Source organism: Accipiter gentilis, chromosome 9 (genome assembly GCF_929443795.1).
Source record: "Accipiter gentilis chromosome 9, bAccGen1.1, whole genome shotgun sequence".
NCBI lineage: Eukaryota > Metazoa > Chordata > Aves > Accipitriformes > Accipitridae > Astur > Astur gentilis.
This window is the reverse complement of record NC_064888.1, coordinates 31065167-31088484: the sequence shown is the minus strand read 5'-3', so window position 1 is coordinate 31088484 and position 23318 is coordinate 31065167. Positions and strand designations below refer to the sequence as shown.

At 42.8% G+C, this 23318-nt stretch overlaps 1 protein-coding gene across 1 annotated transcript in view; it reads right to left on the bottom strand.

Moving 5' to 3' along the window:
- Positions 1–23318, bottom strand: part of SORCS3 (sortilin related VPS10 domain containing receptor 3) — a 311885-nt gene that overhangs the window by 38520 nt on the left and 250047 nt on the right. The window contains exons 12-14 of the mRNA XM_049810209.1: positions 21517–21593; positions 21317–21408; positions 16559–16666 (exon numbers count right to left, since the gene is read on the bottom strand). Of these exons, the coding sequence (XP_049666166.1) occupies positions 16559–16666; positions 21317–21408; positions 21517–21593 (277 nt within the window). The remainder of the gene's footprint in view (positions 1–16558; positions 16667–21316; positions 21409–21516; positions 21594–23318) is intronic.

Below are 23318 nucleotides of genomic sequence, written 5' to 3'. Positions count from 1 at the left end.
GCGAGATTTAGAGGACAGAGAAAGAATGGGGGGTTTATTATACCAAATCTTCCACTAACCTACATTTTTACCCAAGCCACTTATGAGATTAGTTTTTGTTGTTTTAATTATTCCAGACTAAAAAAGAAAGAGGGAGACAGATGATTTACAAATTTCCCCATGAAAGTGAAAGAGAAACAAAAGAGAAAACATCTATTGAGTTTCCAAGCACTATCTGCAATCCAGATCCTGCTGTGTCCCTAGTGTGCTGGCATTCTTACTCTAGTTCATCTTAATTTACACTGTAATCAGACAGGGTTGTTGGCTTTGCTCTCCCCTCACTGCCCAAACGACTTCTCCTGTAGACTGCACCAAAACTCCTCTGAATTGTGCTGTTTTTCATGAAACAGAGACCATCCAGGAATCAGTCATGTTCTCCCATTTAGACCTGTCTCAGCTCATGGGTATCAGGAAGGGAAAGGGTGGGGGGGAGATCTGAAAGCCTGGAGTTGTGGGTTTGCTGTGGACACCTTTCTATATCCAAGTTCTGCCCCGCAGAGGCAAGCTCCAAGAAGCTGACAAGAAAGGGAGAGGATACAATAAGAACCTGTGATAAATGCATACACAGGTTAGAAATGAGTAGGTGGGGAAGGACTTGTGTGGTGGAATGGATTTATTAGGCAGATTGTTGCTCACTCTTCAGAACATTTCTTAGTGTAGTCCTAATTGTGGGGTATTAGCGATACAAAACAGCACAGCATTCAGGCAAAGCTACAGAAGAAACTGCAATTCCTGTTCCTCAATACAGAAGGCACATCCTGGACCAAGACCAACCCACAGAAACCATAGCAATATGTGGTGCCAGGGCACTTGTTGGGAGAAGGAGGGAGAAGGGAGGAATGGGAAATAGCACAGAGGGGGTATGCAGAAGCCCTCCAAAGCTGTACTCAAGTAGGAGTTCTAACTCCAGTTCTACTCCACACTTTCCCTTGGTACCGAGTAAATCCCACCAGCTCTTACGCCACAACTGCTTTCAGCACATACTCTTACAGAGTGCATGCCTGGTCATAGTACTATTGCACAGCTGGGCAGCTCTCCCATGAATCTTGTTTGTCCTGGATGTGATGTATGACTGAAATGTCATTCCTGCAAAGCAGCAACTCAGCAGGCGGCAATCATTTAGTCCGGCAGATTTATACCAGTTCAGGATTTGACCTGGGTGTTTAGTACACAGAAAACATAGCAAGAGGAGGGGAGAACATAATCAAACACAAACGCTTGTCTGAACCCTGAAGATAACAGGGCTGGAGAAATCAAACACTTTAGCAGCCAATGCATCTCAAGGAAAATGTTGTTCCTCAGATTGACCCTTAGCTAACTGTCCGGAAAGACATCAAAAGGCTTCGTGATGCTTTACAAAAAATCACCAGAACCACTTGCTTTTTAAATCAATTAAAATAAGCCAAAAATCCCTCTGTCATTGAAATTTTTCCATGATAATGATAATTAATGGAAAAAACCAAAGTTTCCTAAGTGGAAGGCAATATATTAGCATTCCAAAAGCACAGAGCATTAGCTCCTCTTTAATTAAATGATTTCAAAGAAGATCTTTGTATATAATTGCTATAATTTAGATGGAAACAATACTACACTAAATGTAATTAGAGGAATGTGAACAGAGGGATGTTTTCCTCTGTGCTGCAGAGATGGTTCTGGGTCACCTGATTCCTAAAGTAGTAACTTTCCCCCCGCCTTCCTAATAAAAAGCTTCTTAAGCCTGATCAACCATTGCGGTGCAGCCTTCAGAGATAAGAGCTGCTCCTATGCAGAGAAGCTAGCAAGCAATCAGACCCTGCGAGTACTGCTCACCAATAATAAATGCAACCCCAACACCTACAGCACTTTTTGATTGACCAGCCAACACGATGAAGGTTGCGGTACATTTTAAGATGAGTCTGTTGTACATTTGAAACTCCTATGAGAGTAAGCAAACATAAGGAATGGAAAAGAGTGCTAAGTTATCCATGGGGCTCCACCGGACTCTCAAACACCTTTCCTTGAAAAGTGATGAAACCCCTCTTTTGTGGAATTAAAAACGGGCTAAACAAACCATCACAGGGAACAAACCCTGACTGAGCAAAATAAGGTATTGCAGCTGAACCCTGCTTTCATCAGTTCCGTAAACTACATCACTGGATATTCTTCCATACTGACTAAGATGCATACACAAGACCTCTCCCCACCATATCTGTTCTGGGGTGGCTAGGCCCAACACAGAGGGTCAGGCAAACAGCAGAGAGATGCAACATCTTAAAACTGCTAGAGTTCGGCTATCAGTAAGTGCTTAGCATTAAGTGCTCCAGTACGTACATCTGGATTTCTGTATCCAGTGTAGCTGGACAAAACAAGTCCCAAGGAAAGAGATGGAAAAAGAGATTGGTGGGAGTTTGTTTTTCCCTACTCAAGTGGTGAATCCTCACATTGCTTTGAAGATATCATCTCATTTAACTTATCTGATTCCCATGTGCCTTTGTTTCTCATTTACTTAGTGTCTGCTCACTAAATTAGGGAGGTGGATTTTTTTAATAAATATAGCTAAACTATCAAGATGATACAGGGGAGAAGGAGGCATAAAGTACTATGAATTTTGCCTCAATAACTTTGTCTACCATCGTCCAACTGAAAGCTCTTAATTACTTGTTGCAAGGATAGAAGACAAAAGAATGGAGCTGGGTTTTCAAGGTCCAACTCTGTGAAGCCAACACAAAAAGTATGTTTTGATTTTTTCCATCTAAGCAGTCTGATCTTGAAGTCCTTGAAAAGCAATAAATACAAGAGCCCAGATGACATTTAAACAGAGTCAGTTTTCTGACTAAGCTCAATTTAACAAAGGTTCTCCAACCTGAGCCACAGAATGGTAATTTACAGGCTTTAGACAGGATAGATTTTGTTCGGTCCCTCAGAGTAAGCAGTTAAAACTCCACATAAAGTCTTAGCTAATAGGACAGCATCTTCTCAACTGGCTCTATGCATAATTCACAGTGAAACCATTGCTAGGAAACCAGAAAACGTTTCCCAATCCCCTCTTTGGAGAAACAAGGCAAGGCTTTTATTGCCAGGGCTGGATATCATTAATTATCAGAAAAATTATTAGGAACCTGGAAAACAATTCTGAAATGGCTACAGATTCATGATGGAGGCATTTTGCAAAAGGTCATTGGTAATGCTGCTATAATTATATCTTTCATTAATTTTTTAAATACACAATAACTTGCAAATGCGGTATATACTGACTGGATAACCTTGTATAGAAACTATTTAAAAGGCTTTTTACATTTATACAGTGTTCTCTTCTCAAATTGCATTGCTTTTGCCTTATCATTCCTTGCATTGTTAATAGTTGTGCTTTTTATGTAATTCAATACTGCTCATTCCTGACAGGTCAACAGAATGAATTGAGGGTCACAAGATAACAACTCATCCACCTCTGGTCCATAGATTCATTCCCTGTCCCTGCCTAGTGTATGAGAAATAGATCTTCTCAAGTAATAGCCTCCTGTATTGCTCACAGGAAAGGCATCAGCTGTATCCATCTGGATCTATCCCTGCTGGCAGTTTCAGATGAGCTGCCCAAGCATGGAAATGCAAATGTTTTCTCATGCCTAAATCAAGTCCCCTTCTATCATTTCTGAAGTAAACTGGCAGGACATTATATGGAGCAAGCATGCATTGAAGCTGTCTGTATTTGGCTGGTCTGGTCTGGATATAGATGGAGGACTTTTATCTTCGCTAGTCAGCCTAGCTCCTTAGCATGTAATGGGAGACTATGCTCAAAATCTCTAGTAATGCCTCCTGTCCTCGGCTGTGCCCATCAGTGAGACAGATGACTGAGGATACAAAGGAAGGAAGCAGCTGATAAGGTCATCTTCACTACACAAAACATCAAATGTACCCTCCTTTCTAAAGCATTTTTCCTCCACTGGACATCAACAAGGTGAGAGATGAAAAGGTACCTCATTTTGCTTCTCACAAAGTACCCTGGGGGCCTCTGAAGTCAGATTTTAACAAGATTAGGCCCTACAGAATAGACTGTTTAAGTTTTAAGCATTTTGAATACCTAAAAAAAAAAAATACAAGCAAAAAATATAATATACTTGATAGACAGCACCTTTTGCGATGAACTACACAAGCAGATAGATGGATGGATCAACAAAAAGCTAGATAGAAAGAGAGCCAAATATATACTCTAATTGATAATACTGAAAGAAAAGGTAATTGCAGTGTCATCATAAATAGACTGTTTCATTTAGGAAAGCCTGAAACCAACCTTGCTTTTTTTTTCCCCCTTTTATTGTAAAAGAAAAATGCTTGCAGAGGAAGTGTCTTAGCAAGCAAAAAATCACCAACAGTAAAATCACCCAAATCAGTAAATGCTTCAGCTGGCCTGAATCTGTGCTTTTGTTGTGGGAATGTAGAGGGAGAAAGTCAAGCAAGATTCCATTTGATCTCAGTTAAAATCCCTCTTTATTTACATCTGTGCCTCTAACAGGTAGTGCTAGAAGCAGTTATTTAATGGGCAAGCCCAAGAAGTGCTATGAAGCACAACTTGGAAGAAACACCTCCTGGTAAGGAAACAAGTGTGTGTTTATTTTCTAGTCCCCTGGAGGATACGAAGTTCTCTCACCAAAACCAGGGGGAGCCCCAGATCTGGTCAATCACAGCTACAGGAGCACTGAGTGGTTAATCCACCACAACCGAACGTGCTCATTCTCTCTTTGATGTCCAGCAAAGAGAAGCACATGTTGCTACAGCTGCAATTTTAATAGCTAGCCAGGTATCCAAGGTGAACCTCCCTTCCCAGCAAATATCAACAATGTGGTTTCATGAGCAGAGCTCTGTGCCATAGCAAAGACTGGAGAGTTCCTCTCTACAAACAGCTTGGATAGATATCACATGGGTTGACTCATAGTCACTCAGGGTAGGTCCATACAGCATCAGTTTGGACTTGTCAGTGCAAAAGTCAAGGACCAGAGCTATTCAAATTTGGCTGGTCTGCTCTCGTGAACTCTAAAGACATTTAACTTTTGACATGCTGTGTAGATGTGGACCTAAGCAGTTGCCAGGTAAAGCCTGCATATGTTTTAAGCTCTGCATTTCCATTCCTGTGGCTCTTGGCAAGCTTGGAGAATAAAGCTCTTCTGCAAGACCTGTTCTGACACTTACACAACCAGCACTAGGATGGAGCTAAGAAGCCTAGCCAGATCTGAGTTGGGGTTTGTTGTGGGTTATTGTACTTTACACCACAGTGCTCTGTGCTCCAGAAGAACAGATTAGTTCAGCATCACCACGGCATGAAGATATGGAGGCAACACAAACCAGTTGCTGCCATTTTGTCTGATCCAGAGTGATGGGTAACAGACCAGAGATGGGCAGATGGCCTAGCAGAAAAAGTCAAGATCCAGCCAAACATATTAGTTCTAGCTGAGAATTGACTATGTCCCTGTACAAGGTTCTCTCACTTCCATAACTGCCTCGATTTGGTTTGGATTTTTCTCCCCACTAGCCAGGCTATGCTGGTCCTACATTACCTGAGAAAATGGTGAGCCCATGCTAGAGATTCTGGCTCAGTGCACACACTTACAGAAGGACTTGGTGCATAAATGTACCTCCATCACTTGTTGACATTTATAGCTTTTGAGACAATAAAAGAAAATGCTGACAATTTCACACAAAAAAGAGGGCCTGTTACGAAATCTGGATCTGAAGCCATCTCTCTCTAAGAAAGCAGCAGTAAAGCAAGACTAGCTCCTATGTGCAGGCTGAGCTTTTAGGGCCAAAACCACACAGGCAGCAATGGAACAGTTGCAAATTGTGTTGGCGGGGTTAGGTTTTATGAATGGGGAGTGAGAGATGAGCTATTTCCCCATGAATTAAACATAAACCATGACTTCAGAGAAAACCAAATGGGCTGTGTGACCTCCCGCTTGTTTTTTATTAGGATTTAGATGGAATTAGCATTAAAGGAGGTCACTAGTTACATGGAAATTGGATGGAAAGGGACTGAGACAACAAAGTAGAATCTAACAAAAAGACACAGATCAGCAAGTAAGGAGAGTGGAAGAGGGAGAGGGAGAGTTATACTGTCTCATGACTGGCAAGATGATGCAGGGAGCAAGAGACTGGAAACAAAGGAAACATAAAAGATGAAAGATGACACTGGAAAGGCAGGCAATTGCCAACAAAAAACACTGTCTAATTTTTTTCCTAAACAATAAATACTGTCTTTAAGATCCACTTTGGAGCTTTTAATTCAGTTGCTTTTGGCTGATCTGTTAACTAGAACAGCAGCCTGAGGGCAACTGGGTGATGATTCAGGGCTGCTGTACTTCTGTCTGTGGATAGAGAGTAAGAAAAATGGCATTTTTTTCTAGAAGAAAGAGATGCATTTTCTTCCAAATAAAATATACCATCCATTTGGATCAAGATTTTCAGCTGTTACGAATTAGTGTAATTCCCATAGATCATCTCAGATATAAGGCCTTGTTCTACTGCTACTATTCAGAGAGGAAAAAAACAACAGCAGAATATACTGGCAGCAAACAGCAGCTTGCATGATGACAAATTTGTTCAAGAAAATCTTGGTCTGTATTGTTTCCCAAGGGGAAGGGTCAAACCAGAATTTCACAGAATTTCTCATGCAGATGAAATCTGAAGGAATTGGTTTATTTCCATTTCCAAGTGAAACTGAATGTCATGACATGGAGATTTTCCACAGAAGAGAAATTCAAAGTGTTGGCCAGATTCACTGACTAGCAATCCATATTGACCTGGTCATGGAAAGCTGCACCACTGCCAGATTCCAGGTCAGGAGGGACAGAGGAGATGGGCAGGGGAAGAGTTTCTGTTAATACAGAGAAAAATCAAAATCTTGCAATAAAAATCCTGCAGTACAATCATGGCAGACCCTTTTCCCTCAGCTTTGGAAAACAGTCTTGGGATGATTATTCATCAGCTCAATGGGCACTTCCTTTAAAGTGCCAGCAGAAGAGGAAAACCACTGCAAATGACATGGTACAGCATGATCTTTTAGTTAGCAAGTAATGCCAAGTGCAATTAGTAAGTGATCTACAGAACGTATAATTACAAAGCAGCCCTACAGTTCGGGCTCGATTTCTCCATTAGCTGCACAAATGCTGTACAAGGCTATCAGGAAGACAGGGATTTTTTTAATTATTCTTTTTTTTTTTCTTTTAAATACAAAGTGCTATCAAAATAAGAACTTACTGAATGATAAACCAAACCTTTTGAAATCTGGTCTCTAAAAAATTTATTGCCAATGTTCCCAAACCACTTTACATGACAATTGCTTCAAAAGAAATCCCAGCAACATGAAAGGGAGTGTGAGACACCTGGGAAGGGGGTTGGGAAAGTACGTTAATTTTTAATGCTGTTTTTCAGAAGCATTCTCTCTCTTCTTCGAAGCACTCAAAGACAACCATTTTCTGATGGCTTTGAAACTTGAAGATGCTGCCTCCCTCTTCTAGAAAAGATACTGGCAGGTATCAGCAATCTGAGTGTTTCCTCCACTAATGGGTCTGTGGTTGCAACAGAGGCAGGTGCTGCCCCTTTGCCAGAAGCTAGGTAACACAGCATGTTCAGTCATTTCAATCTTTCATCCTATGAATCAGCGGATTTCCAACCAGAGATGTCTAACACAAGCGTGGAAGCCACTGCTCAGAACATGTAAGCTCCAAAGACATGACAGGGACAGTCTGTGGTGGAGCAGGGTGACGAGCTTTGCCTGGCACAGGGTATCAGAGAGAAGGCAGCTCAGAAGAGAGGATGAGATCTGTACCTGGCTGGAAAACAGCATGGCGAGGTGGCTGACCAGTTACAGTAAGGGAATTTTCACAGGTTTGGGTCAAAGGGATCATGAAACAAGGAAACCATATACAATGACCATATAAGGACAAGCTCTCCTTGGGAATAAAGGCTTGTAGCACTACCTGAACTATGTATGATTCCTCAGACTATAGTATGGCTCCTCTGGAGAGTTGCTCTCCACCGTTCACTGCAGCCCAATGATGAAAAATTTTTTAGAGTGAACTCTGCAGCCAACCCAGCACTGAGCCTTCTCTGCTTCCAGATAAACTGGTGTGCTGTACCACCCTCTGCTCCATGCAGCATCAGGGCCAGGCTGAGCTGAAAAGGTGCTGAGGCCATATGGTTTCTCAGTCCCCTGAGGGCTGGTGGGATCAGGGCACCAGAATATTTCATGACTTGCTCTAACGGAAAGGTGAAAGACTGAGGAACATATATGTGCACAGCACCCTACCCCTGGGCACCCCACACCAGGCCTGAGTGCTTTGTACTGCCCAGCCCAGCTGCTAGCAGAAGGACAGCACAGGAACTATAACCCATCTGTCCTTACTTAAAAGCACAAGAAACAAAGCACGTTAGCCTCTAGATGAGAAAATCTGGATTGTATTGTCATCAGGCAAAACCTGTCCTTTTACTTAGGGAAAAGAAATCATGTATCAGCCTGCTGCTCATTCTGGCTCCTTCTGCGGAGGGCTTTTTTTATTCACTTCAGTGAATAAAAGCCTCCACTCAGCACACCTTTTTCTAGACCTCCTCCCTGCACATCCTTACCTCTCCATCCACCTTGTCTGAGCATTACAGACATGACTTAGCATCTCCGTCCCCCGAAGGAACGGGAAAAGTCTGCACAGTGGGGTACTCATCTAGGACTCAGAAGACCTGATTCAATGCCAAGCTCTCCCCACGACCGCCTGCTGAGTGACTGACCACGGGCACGTCCCTTGTTCTGCCTCAATTTCCCTACATGCAGAATACAACTCAAGATGTAGATTTCTTTAGCATAATATTTTATCTACTGTCCATAAATAGCACTTGACAGCCATGAAAGTAATGTTTGCCCCAGAAAGCCAAAGATAGACAACACATGCCACAGAGCCCAGTGCCTTCACTATGTGTTATGGCTTCTGCCAGGAATCTTTTGAGTACATGGCGCAACTGCTGGGAACTGATCTCAGGTCACAGACATCCTCTTCCTAAGGCCCAATAAATCACATGATGCTGTCTCGGAAAGATTACTCTAAGCAGACGTTCTCATCACCTGATTTGTCTATTCAGGTGCCACAGAAAGACCTCAGCTCATACTGCAAGTATCAGCAGCACAATCAATATTGTGCCTCTGTGGACTGTTTAGGTGAATTCATGCAGCAATCCAAAGGCTAACGAACAGAGTACTCTTCTGGCAGGGAGGGAGATGGGAGGAAGAAGTGACACTGATTAATCTGTGATCGTTAATAATGTTCTTAAGTCTTGCAAATGAAGATAATGATATGGGTAATCAACTGTCTTACTCCAGGGTATAAACTGATCATCTGCTGGGATAAAATGGGAATTCCTATAACACACATTTTCTTGTCCATTGTAAAGTCACTTGATGGCATTAGCAGATTGATCATTTTCTTGCAAAGTCCCGGCTATTCATTATTTCCAGAAGGTTTTGAAATTAGACCAGATGATACAGGAATACAGCTCACTATAGCAAATGCCAATATCCTCTCAATCATTTTGGTTTCCTAACTTAATAATTATATTTGTAATTTTTGTTCTCAGATCAAGTTTAAATTTTACTTTTCTTTCTGTGTGCAGTCATTATTTTCACAGATTCATTTTAATTTCATGGATCCTATTCTGAAGAGTCCTTATGTAGGTTTACACACTGCAGTTTGCACAGCCCCATGAGTGAGGACAGTGCAATGAACTCACAAGGACATATCAGAGCCTTGCAGTAAAATCCATAGCCAATAACAAAGATGGTCACACTAAAACCAGGTATTGCAATAAACATAAAAAAGAAAGGAAAATGGAAATGCAGGATAAAACCACAATAGGGACAACAATTAAAACCTACTGTTTCTTTCTAGGTATCTAATGGTACCTACGCAACTTGGATAAACCAGGTTTTGAAATCTGCCCTACAATCTTTCAAAAAGCCCACACTTTTGGTAGGCCTAATATGCACAGGCTGGCTGGTCAGCCCTGGTTCCCAAAAGAAGTAAAGCTAAATAAGGATAGAATCCTTCATCACAACAGCCACCACACATGATCCCTTCTGTTGTTTTCTGGTCTGGAAGCTGCAAGTTGGATTTAGCTTTCTACAGACCTCCGGCTAAATCTTTCCTCCAGATTCCCTCTTCACCAAATCTTCTGTTGAGCTCAGCAGCAGCAGAAGTTGCAGAAGAAAATCTGTCTTTTTTTCAGACAGCTTCTTTCTCTTTTTCTCAAGAAGTGAAAAGACACCAGATCGTTGGCAAGAGAGTTTGAAGGCCTCTGCTGGGCCACAGGAATTGAGGAACGCTGCGTCTTGTGTCTTTGTGCATGTTGGGCAAGAACCTCAGTTCCTTCTAAGAAAAACAGTCTCTTGGTGTTTCTGCCATCCATTCACCTCTTGTCTGCTGAGATTGCTAGCTAGCAGGGATGCCAACTGTGGAGGGCAAAGGTTGGCCCAGCAGGGAGAAGACCAGCTCCTCTGACCACATCCCAGCAAAGGCACTACTTTCTATCACCTCTCTGGTTTCGCCTTACTTTTCTCAGCACAGCCACTCAGAGGTGGCAGATCTGTAGCTCCCTACCCCTATGCAAAGGGGCAGAATCTATCAAGGACATTGTGTCAGCTTGTAATTTTCTTTCCTATATCAGCTTTTAAATGTGACAGCAAGACTTGAGCAGAAGGCAGTGAATGTTGCCTTGCTTAAACAGGAAAGATGATAATCACCTTATCAGAAAGTGACAGGAAAATGACTCTTGGCTCCCATGTAATTTTGAACTCGGTGGGAGCTTGGACCTGGGAGCTACTGCCCCTCTCTCACACTCAGTCTGTTGAATCTCTGCTGAGTGCTAATCAGAATCTGTCCACATTGCCTTCATACCTGTACATACTTTGCTGATGTCTTCCACAAGTCAGTCAGTTCTTCAGATTAAGAGTTAACTCATGGAACTCTTGGCCACACGATAATGTGACTGCTAAATTTTTAAAGGAGTTTAGGGGAAAACAAACTCAAAAAGTAGAAAAAATCATTAATGTCTTAGAAGTACAAAGAATACTATGTTTGGCTAAATGCCTTATTTGCAAATCTCTGTAAATGAGAAAAGTGTACAAGGGAATGATAAATTTTTTTAATATATATTTTTAGCACACTTTACCCTGCCACTGTTAGAGCGTGAAACTGAGCTAGAGGGACCTCTAGTCTGACTCAGTATGGCCTGTGCTCGTAATGCTCTCTTTCTCACTTCAAACCTCTGCTGGCACTCATCTCACCTTTTCCCACAATTCTCAATTACTTGTTCATTCTGCCCCACTCTTCCATCACCCAGTGATGGATTGCCAGTAATTTTATGGGTCTCCTGGAAAAAAAATGCTCCCACTTCATCTCTGGTAAAGCTGCATGACCATGTAAATGAGAAGGTGTTAGAAAGGGCCAGGGCTCATAACCTGTTCATTTTCAACCAGGAACATTTTCTAACATACACATAGCCAAGGGCAGCAGTCACAGCAATGTTGGCAGACTAGCTTGTATTAAATCCTCTCAGTGAAAACGTTAATGCTCAATGATGCATACATGGATTTATATATAGATCATTAAGTATACATACATAGAAACACATATATATTTATATACACACATGTGGGTGTGTCTACATAAATATGTATTTTTCAGCACAAACTTAATGATCCCCATCTATAAATGGGTGTCTGCACACACACACACACACATATATAATGAGTCCGCTAAAATGACAGCAAAGCTCTGCAGGGCTGTGATGCAAAAAGGTTTATTTCTCTTTATGTAGGTTTGGAGAGTTGCTTAGCACAGGAGATGAAGTGGCAGAGGTAACAATTATGAGTCAGAGCTGGAACAATATAAAGCCCTTCTCCTGTACCCACAAAAACATCTTGTGTCTGATTTGAATGGTACACACTAGCACATCTCTCGAGCAAATACTGCTTCTGTTTGGAAATATCACAATTGACTAGAAGGGAAATACAATCTGATTCCTTTCCCTTGGTGGACAACCTCAAGCAAGTAACATGCTGTGCCTACGGCTTGTCAACACAGAAATGTTATATCTGACCCATTAGAACGTGAAATCATTAAAAGATACACTAGTCGGCAGTGAGGGCTACAGGACAGAAGTCAGAAAATTGTAGATTTCAAAAAGACTAGTGCTTTCCAGGCACTCATTGGGTTACCTAGGAACATGCCTAACCCATTGCCATTAGGCATTGAGTTATTTTCCTAAAGGACCCTTTGTTTTCTGCAGCTGCTTTCCTCACACCTGCACCAAACGCTGCAATGTGCTTTGCTACACATCTCTCGAAGTGCTGTGACACTAAGGGAGCTGAACTGACCATCTTGTCAGATGAGACGAATGTCAAAACAACAGCAAAAGGAACTGCAAAAGTGGATGATCAGCCAGGAATGGAGGAAGGGAAAGTGGATTCGTCTTGGTTAGGCAGTAGCTCCAAGTTAGACCAGCTCACAGTCTTGTGGTACTTCCCTGTGTGTCACAAAACTACATTCTTAGCAGAGCCCGCTCAGCTATGCTTCTAAGGAAATAATTCATTCTTGCACCCTTATAGCCATATGAAATAACAAAATCATAGAATAATTTCGGTTGGAACAGACCTCTGCAAGACATCTTGCCCAATTCCCCACTAGCTCCCACTTCCAAAGTACACTAAGATATTCAGAATCATATAATGCCCCTACATGCAAACCTACAGATTTTACCATACTGCTAAGTTCCTTAGGACTGTCTTAGGGAATGTATACACAGCACAAAGCACAGATGGTCCAAAAAGCCTAGGATGCTCATACAATCCAGACAGATACTGCAACTGCTCACATAACAGCCAGGAAGTAGTAGGAAATTCTGTGCTAAAACTGTTGCTGCTTCCTACAGCCCCGAGAGCCCCTCACAGGATGTGCCACAAAATGAAGGTTGGGAATAATAGTCATTCTACTGATCTACTGATTTTAATAAGATAGTATAATAATAATATTGTTAATAATGCAATATGTTAATAACAGTTGGAGTAAAATGACTATTTAATACACATTCCCCTCAGAATATTATTTTTTGAAGTAGTTGAACACAGACCATTTTGATGCAAATCAATGGAACAAATTTTCCCTAACAGGAATCAGACAAGACTACTAGATGAAATATTTTGCATTTTCCAGGATGAAAAACAAATCTTAAAAAGGCACTAACCTACCCAGTTTGGCAGTACATAAATATGAGCACAGTCTTGGTTTCTCTGCCTCAGCCCTGCTTCTACTCTAAGAGCTCCCACTGATCCCATCGTCAGCTGCGGGTTGCTAATCCCAAACCGTTGTGCTCCTCTCATCAGCTTCTTGAAATCATTGGGGTTTCTACTCACGAACACAAATTCCATGTACCTCTAACCACCAGGTATTGTCTTGTTTCAGAGTATGGCCAGTAGCAATAGAAAGGCATTGATTTCTTCTTAGCCAAAGCTTCCACAAGCTCCGCATGATCCTACACTGCCCTTATACATGAGTTCACTAAAATTCTCATTGTGAGAAATACTTAAGTGATCTGCATAGAAATGGTTTTCATACAGGCTCTATAAATGGGCTCTTTCTTCCTCAGTTCCTTTAACGCTTTGGATAGGAATTTCTCTAAACATTTATGGCAAGTTTCATGTGAAATTTCTTTGTATGGCTTTTACAGACTATTAAGAACAATTTTTAAAATTGCTAATGATGACAGTAATAATAAAAACAATGCCAATAACAATAGCAATAATAATAATAATATGCCTGCAAAGATTTCAGAAGAAAATGTCAGCTCTTAACAAAGCTGATACACAATATTCAGCAAGATAACTCACTTCCTACATTCTCCATCAGAAGACTACAGAGATATAAGTAACAATAACCTTAGATTTAAAATGCATCTTTCATCTCAAAAGAAAACTGCATTGATTTATAAAGTAAATGGGCTAAATCCACAGCTAGTTGAAACTGATTAGCTCCATTGATTTCAATGAAGGTGCTGATGTGCAGATTTATTTGAGCTCAGATCTGTCTCTGCACGTGTGTGTGTCTGCATGTGTGTGTTGTTGGACGTGATACACATTGCGCATTGCACAAAGAATTTCACAGAAAAACACCATATTAACCAACACGGAAAGTGACACATTATTGCTGCATTTAGAGAAAAATGCATGGAGTGAACAGAATGCAGGGTCTAATCTTTAGCTGGGGATTGGTGTATATTTCCCCAACAGGATGCTCACAGAAGTCTTGTGAAAAGGCTCACAGGTATACCTCATACTGTTGTGTTTTGCTCTTTGCAATAACAGGGACAATATTTGCAGATAGCAAGGCAGCAGATGCACAGGTATATTCTTCTACACAAAGAAGTATTCCACTTTTATGAAGAAAAATCCAAAGTCAAGGCATGGGTTTGTAGTAAAGGAAAAACTAGCAACCCTACCAGAATTGATACCACCTCTACTCCAATAAAATCTCAACAGCTGTCTGTGACATAGACACAGAGGCTGCCTCATTCTGCCCCAGCATTGTTTGGGAAACAAAGTCAAGAGTGCCACTCCTATGCTTTGTAGGCATAAAGGATAACCATAATTACTTCGCCTGGCCTTCCTAGGACACTTTAGCACAGGAGATATAGATGGACTACACAGGAGCTGGCTACACCTTCCGGATCCTGCCAAGACTACAGCACGAACACACTTCTGTCATGGCATAGATGACAAAGAAGCCAGCTCAAATGACCCTTTGCCAGAAGAGGATTTTCCCCCAGCCCCTTTCTTGCAGCTAAGGTGATCTCAACTGCAAGTACAGACAGCTCCTCACCACGTAGTCACTTTTGTTTGTGTAAGACTGATGTAGGTCTGGTTTTTGAAAGGCATACCAACACAAATCACGCAACCCAGTTGGAATAAATTCAAATCACTAGCAGAAATGCCTAAGACACACAACAGTTATGTGATCCAAGCTCCCTCAGAAAGTGATGACAAGCATACCCAGTAGTCTACTCTCAGTCTGTCACTACCTGTGACACCAGCAATGAGATCCACCTACACATTTCTGCCACGTAAGTAGGCAGATGGACTGAAGCCTAGAAGAAAATATACTGGGCCTGAATCTCATTTCTCTTACAAGTAGTGAAAATCTGCAGGAACTTCAGGTGCAGAAAGCAGGAAAAGCAAACCAAATGCAATGTGAAATTTAGGTATATCTCCTGCCCCAAGCTGGAGTGCTGCAACAGTGTCTTGATGTTATTAACCAAAGGCACTCCTTCATGCCACTGCAAATATGCTTCACAGGTGTGCCTCAGTCTAATGCATCTTAGTCACCTTGCTTTCTGATCCGTTTCAGAAAGCTGTTCCAGCCAGCTCAGAGAAAATACAGGTAAGAAGGCATCTCTGCAGGCAATGAAGGCTGTGCATCTAGTCCTTGCTTTGTTCAGAATCCCAGAGCAGAATGCTCTGATCTGCTTTGTGCAAGACGTTGGATGACTCTGAAAATGCCTTTGAACTTAAAAAGTCTTCTCTCTTCCCTGGTTGTTAAACTCAGATCTTGGCCTGTTCTTGGGCCAATGTTACTCCACCAATTCAACCAGCCCTACCCAGTGCTTCAGCATTCCTGGGAGGAGGAAGGTCCAAGCACCTTCAATGGCCAGCCCAGGCTCTTCACTCCATGGTATGGGTGAATCATATCATACTATGCCCCAGACCAGGAAGGTTATTCTGAGCTCAGCTCTGCATATGCACACTGAGAACACCTGTAACTTGAGCTCAAACCAGATGTACAGCACAGAATGTGGATAGCAAGCAATGAGGTTTGTGGATATTCACACCCAGAAGCAAGCTCAAAAGACAGTCAAGCTGCACAACTGGAGCATGCACTGAACTGACATTAGGTGCAACCACACAGATCTCTGGCCTCTGAAGAGCACTGCAGTCCCTGGGCCATCAGATCCAAGGAACAGAATCTCAGCAGTATTTATGAGAAGGGACCTCAGGATATCACTAGTCAAAGCTTTTACTCCAAGGCAGACTGTCACCAACTATAGATCAGGGCAGATGTGTCTTCATCAAGCCAAGGCTTGAAAACTTCCAGGGATGGTGACACTACAACTTCTCTGTAGCCTGATCAGGGCTACATCGCTCCCCAGAGAAGCGGATTTAGCTACTGTCCTATCTGAACTCCCAAGCTACACCTTGGGACCATCTCTCCTTGTTATACCCCCTGCCACTACTGGGAAGAGTTTGGCTCCATCATCTGTTTGCCACATGATGCATGGACACCTCACCTGGGTCTGTGACCATCAGCAAAAACCACAAAACAGCACCATGCCTTCATGCAACACTACACGTGTAGCTACACAATGCTGCGCTGCACATCATGAGGCTCACCATGCACTTGGAGATCTCCATGCACCCCTTCTGCCATCACATTTTTAAAAAGTTAAGAGCTGCTATACTTACGTCATTATCTGGGTCTCTATGCCAGGGTCTACAAGGGATCCATCCACAAAAAGTGGTGTTGATGTGAAACTGTATCTACTCCAGGATCTTCCCTCATCAAAACTCACCCTGGGATAGAAGCAGACAAGATTTATACACATAAAAAGACTTACTCTAGAACAACTGCAGCAATTAAATGTTGGCTAAGGTCTGCAAGCTCCAGCAGCTAGATTTATAGACAAGCACCAATCTTTGCCATTTCCCAGCCCACTAATTCATGCTCTTGGTGTACTTTGAAAGATCAAAGCCTTAGAAAGCATAAACACTGGCAACAAGGACATGGATATACTTGATCCAGCTGTACATCAGACCTCAAGAGATCAAGGGGCATTGCCAAGTCCTGTTTCTAGATCTGCAATAGCACCTGGCATGAGGCATCACACAGAGCATAAGCAGTCCTGGCCTGAATGCATCAAAATTGCTGTCAACACCACGGGACGTTTCGACCCACGTGTGTATCGATGCCATATGGCATAAGCTACAATCTCTCTGGCCCTAGTGATACTTCTCTGCATGCCATCTCAGAGGTTGTCTCCATTTTTACAGAGAGGTGAAGGAAGAAGGCCAAACTAAGTCACAGTCAGTGGTTAGTCTGGGTGCTCTCTGCCCGTTACAGTTGTAAAGCAAAGTTGTGTGCTGGTTAAAATTAAAGCATTTCCCTTCTTAGAAGCTGAGAGTGTTCACACTGTCAGTGACAAGCCAGAGTAATTCAGTGGCTTTTGATCATCTGTCCCTCCCCACAACTAGCATGCGCCTTACTTTCTGTTTTTATCAAAAAGCATGTGTATCCTAACCCAGCTGACAGGGTCTTGGTTGAATTAGAGTTAGCACAACAGACTTTTAGATTAGCAGAGGAGGGTTAGAAAACCCTGCTCTCAGCTACACCCCGGCAATCTCTCCGTGTCTGACAACTGCAAAGAAACAAGCGAATGAACAGCCTAACTGACCACACCAGCAGACAGACTGGGTCAGGACCCTGGTGGCCTCTGCCTTAGTGCCCCTTCCCAGCCTCCCCCCCGCCATCCGTGGCCCAGGAGCCCCACTGACACCACAGGAGCGCGAGGCTCCAGCTCTGCCGCAGCCCTGCCCGGCCACGGCCCTGGCTCGCAGGCTGATGTCCCAGCCTGGCCTCGGCCCATCCCTGTCCCCAGTGGGCTGCCTGATGCCCAGGGCTAGGGCTGCCCCTGGCTGCCCTGCTCCTGCCTGGGGTGGTCGGATGGGCGCTGGCCGCGAGATCCTGCCCTGCTGTCCCAGGGACCTCGGTGGGCTCCCGGCTTCCCAGGCCTCAGGGAGCCACCAGCGCCCACATCGCCCTGATGGCCTGTGCCCACAACAGCACAGAAAACAGCCAGAGAAGGGTGTGCACACCGAGCTGCTACTGCGGCAGGGAAGACGGGCAACCTGCAGGCTGTCAGCATCCAGATCCCAGAGCTGCTGGCCATGAACAGTTCTGAAAGCAACCAAGTTTCTCTCTGCCCCCAGGCTCTCCACACAAACGCTCCCGTACAATTTCTGCCCAGAATTTCGGCTCCAAATCACACCAGCAAGGGAAGAACAGAGAAGCGCAAAGGTTTATTGGCTATAAAATTATTTGATCCTCTACCAGCAGGGTCATCACAGAGCTCTCTAATTCTGCAAGGTACCTGGGCAGTGAAAGGCTGACAGATTACTCTTGATGGACGTTACCAAAGAGACAATCATGGCACAAACAACTTCTTTGAACAGCAGGAAACATTTCTGATTTTAAAGTGAGCTTAAAAATGTTTGCCTTATTTTCCAAAAAAGGAAAGCTGGGAGGGATGCGTGTGTGTGCACGCACACATGCATCTGAGCACCTGGATTTGTCTGAGAGGGTCTTGCTGGAAACTGAATCCTCCCCACTCCAAGTAGGTAGCATCAGGGACACTATCTGAGATGCCACCAAAGGATCAGGAGGCCAGTGTAATATGTATTACAAACAATGGGTTACACCGACCTCAGATCTCTAATGTGGAAAGCCAAGGCTTTCAGTCACCATTCCCTAAATATCTGCCTCCCACAGCACCGAGCAAAACACCTTCACCTCTCACAATGCACATCCGCCAGAATAGGAAGCTGACTATAGACCAAAGACTGAAAGCTGGGAGTACAACAGCATACAAAAAGCTTATCTGCCCTAAATCTATTTATTTAAATGTATGTATCTACCCATACACCTGTGCATTTGTATGCTGTTCTACTTGCATGCTTATCTATCTAAATAGCATTTCAATTTCTGGGGAACAGCATGCTTCATTAGCTTAGCTAAAGTTCTCTTGGCTTTTCAATTATCCGCCCCTCTTTTCTCCAGGATGAAACTTATTGTACAATGTCTCAGCCTGAGAACTAATAGATATACATGTACCCTTTAATCTATTCCACTCCTGCCCATAAAACAGGTGCCTACTGAGGCAATATGAAGCAAATTCTAAAGTCCCTAAGGGTACAATTTTGGAGGAAACCTGTTGGAGCTTATTGATAACAGCTCTAAATCACTACTCATTTAATAGAGCAGGTGGGGCACTCATAGTAGTGCACATGCCATTTCATGAGACTTAGTAGAAAGGGAGAACATCTGAAAGGAACCTCCGCAAACCAAAGGTGAACTGGGCTCTGAGCTCCTATGGAAAGTCAACCTGTGACCAAGTCTTTCCCAACATCTAAGGCACTTGTGTGTAATGTGGTTTTTACGTCCAAAGTGCCTTCACAAGGTAAGACACCATTAAAACAGTTACACCTGGTATAGTAATAAATGTTTAATACATAACTTACAGCTCTTTCAATAAGTGGCTCACCTTTCACTCTTCCAGAGCTCAACTTGCCACAGCCTGATGTACCTACTGGTGGTGACACATACCCTTGGCTAACACACACTTATCCTGTCTTGGCTCATTGTCTTGGTTTGGTCTAAAGACTTTAACATGGTCTTGATGTCCTCTTTCCTGAGGGCACTTCAGATAAAGTCATGACTAGCGAGTTACCTATCAGAGGCAAATGTTTCTAGTCACGCAACACCACATTCTAACTACAGACGGAAAGTTGGGAGTCTGCTGAAACATCATTATGGGTCTGCCCTGTTAATACTCTCCTCTATATGTCCAGTTATGGAGGCTGTTGGCAAGAGGATGCTGGCCTAGACTAAGCCCTGGCCCTGACTCAGCACAGCTACATATATTAAGTTATGACTGCAAAAAGCTTGTTTATGATAAAACAACCTGTTTCCTGAACGCTAGAAAGCAAGATGAAGGTCGCAACCCTCATTTTGCATATAATAACTTGCTTTTAATCCCACATGGAGGCACAGACCTCTTAGACAACACTTGGTTCCCCTATCCTAGAAAAATTACAAATCCTTAGGAATATGAGCCAATACATCCTGTGGTTAACAATCCACTATCACACCAAAACTAAAGCAGTCATTTATTTAGCTCAGGTGGTAAAGAAATGTGCTCAAATGCAACATATTCAAACTTTAATAGAAATCTATGTTGCAGTCATCCCAGAGTTATCTGCCAGGTCAGGAAAAGTCTGGAAAGTCCAAAAGGTTTTCATATTGAAAAAGTAGCTATTAATGTTCTTAAGGTACATCTCTGGAACATTAGTTTGTGATGGGTAAAGACAGCCTGTCTTGAGGTCTCCAGCTTCTGAATGACTGTAATTTAACTGAAAGATTTTGTACAATAATGACTCAGGTAGAGGAGACCTTAACACCTCATCACTGCTGCCAAACACCATTGCTTTCTTCTTCTATTTGACTGAAGGCCACATTTCCTGTTCTGCATGAAAAGCATGAGACAGACATGTGCTTAACACCATCAAGCTGAGAGACGACTCAATCTTGCAGACAGGAATACAAATCCTGTCTCTGAAGGCTATTTCTAATGAATTAATTTCTAAACAACATTAGAAGCTGGGTAGGTCAGTCCACTAGCCATGCCCCTCTTTTACTCAAGACCAGAGACTAAAGGTGATGCTAATACACACATTTTCTGTAAAAAAGGTTGGTTCTGAATTTCAGAATGCCTCTCTCCAATGCTTAGCTGGTGCAGGAGAGGGGCAAAGGCTAAGGAGAGGATAATTTTGAAAAATACTGTTAGTGCTTAGACTGCTATAGCCCATTTCTAGCAAAACAGTATCTTCAACTGAGAAATCAGTTTGCCCTATTCCACCTCTAACTCTATTCAGTTGCCACCACGGTATCTCTGGAAATTGATAGCGGAATCCTATAGGAGACAGCGACGTTAGCAACATATCTCTATTGTCCTTATCAACACCTACTGCCCTCTCCTCTCCCTCCCTTTATCTGTCTCGCCAGTTTAATACTCAATTCTGTAAACAAAAAGTGGAAGCGAGGGACACGACCTCTCAGAAATACCTGAAGCACAAAGGATGACTTCTTACTCAGTATATATGTGTCTGTGGGAAAGAAACCCCACCTGAATTCTCACAGTACATTACTAGTGCAAAGAGTAATTCATGTATGTGTGTGATTATGGATATAGCCATTATAGTTATAAAATGGTACAATAACCATTATACTAATCAACAAAACCCAAATGACCGTAAAAGGCAGATAAGAATGATCTCATTTGCTCATTTTGTAGACACTAGCAGATGTTGACCAGGCAATGCAAGAGATGTTAGCACAACTGTCAGCTTATCCCGATCAGGAAACCTTCTGAGAGTAACAAGTTTCCTTACCACATGTGCCGGATGGGCACTGACGTGTGTTTCATGGCCACTAGTGCCCCTCCCCAGTCCAGAAACCACACATTGTACTCCTCCTCGAAGATCTGCAAACAAATTAGGTACTGCATGAGTGCTCCACCACACTGGGCAGGGGAGGCTCAGAAGAATAATAGCAAAAGGCTCCATGCTTTCCTTCACTTTGCAAGACATACCTGTCTCCAGGAATTTCCACCATCAGCAGAGATAAACACGCCAACATCAGTGTAGGAAAGCTCAGAGCCAATATTACCTGCAACACAAGCAAGTGTCAGACATTCTTGTATGGATGAACATAGAACTGCATTTTTCCATTTTCCAAGAAACCAAAATTACTTGGTCTGACCAGTGGTTTTTTGCTGTTCTTGATTCTATTCTGATCTAAAAACACCACCATGTTCAGGTGGCAACATTCATTTACAACAGCTGTGCCATGTGAAAATTGGCACTGGGGAGAAATAGTATTATCAGCTTATTTTTCCAACAGATAGCATTGCTCACAATTGCAAGCCACTAAAGACAGGCTTACTCTAGGCAAGGACCTACATACTAAAAAATTTGTGTATGAAACCCCATGCCCATTTGGTGCCTACAAATCATCAGAATGGCAGCAGAATAGCGGCCACTGTCCCCGGCCTCCAGATATTTCATTCTGTACACATTTTTCTCTGAACGTGTAGTCTTTGTGCTCTGGCTGGTGAGTTCCATCTCTGTGATGTGTCAGTCTTTGTCAAGGGCAAGGTAATTACCTCTGTCTCTACTTCTCGTGTAAGAGATAGCATCCAAAGGGAAGTTACTCAGCTGAGTAAAGCTGAGTTTAAAGGTGAAACCAAGGCGCCAGTGAAGCCCATGATTATGGGGCTAGAAAGCCTACTCAAGATTCTGTCAAAATGCTCAAACACATAACTGATCTCAGAACCTGCAGTCAAATAAACAAAGCTTCTTCCTAGGTTTACAAATGGTTTGCAATTAATGAGGACTGTGATGTAATGAAATATAAGTTCCACTTGAAGGAAATCTTGTTTGTTTAGGTATGAACTTCACCTGGGGGCAAAAACGGTTCAGAGAATTAAGGTAGTCAGGTGACTTTGCGGCAGAGAGGTAGAAACCAGACTGAACAGCATTCTAGACAATGTTGATTATTCGCATTGACCTAGCTGTCCCAAATTGTGAGTTTAAACTTACTGGTTACTTGGTACAGTTCTTAATTTTGATCTTGTAATTTCCATTATGCTGGAAAGTGTTCTGCTGACAGCCTTATAGGGTGAAATACTGTGCCTTTGCCTTGCATTAGGGAATGGATATGCCACACATCAAAGCAATGCAAAGAAAAGCTCAAACATCAACCTCAACTATATATAGAGAAAGCACAGCAGAACGCCATTTGGAGACACTACATCAGAGCTTTAAACAGGGTTTTTTCCAAGGTCCCTCATCTGAGACAGCAGAGAGAACCTCATATCTTGCAGCGATAAACCTTAATACAGAGAAAATAATGAACTTGGACTAAACCCCCAGCCCTCTGGAATCTCTGAACATCTACCAATAGTTGCAAGAGAGAGATGCCCAATATCTGAAAAACTTGCACAAGCTCTGAATAAACCTTATTAGCTTATTCCCACACTGCCCTGAGGTCAGCATCTTGCTTCTGCTTCCAGAGTTAAAATTGCCACCAGGCTCACTGACCAATGCAGGTCTTCTCTAAATTAATTTGTTCTCATCTCCCCACTTCCTAAGCACCCAGTAGTTCAGGGAAAAGCTAGCACAGTCACCCAAGAATTGTTTTTTCTGCTGGTTTGTCAACAGTACCTTCAATAAGTGCTAGGTGGGATTCTGGTGGTGTAAACATCTGTCCTATAGGAAGGAGGCAGATGTAACACTGACAGATACTCCATCAGAAGGCCTCCCAATGACAATGGCCCCCAGCCACTATATTGTGGTCAAACCCATGACTTCTTTATTCAAAGCCCATGAATTC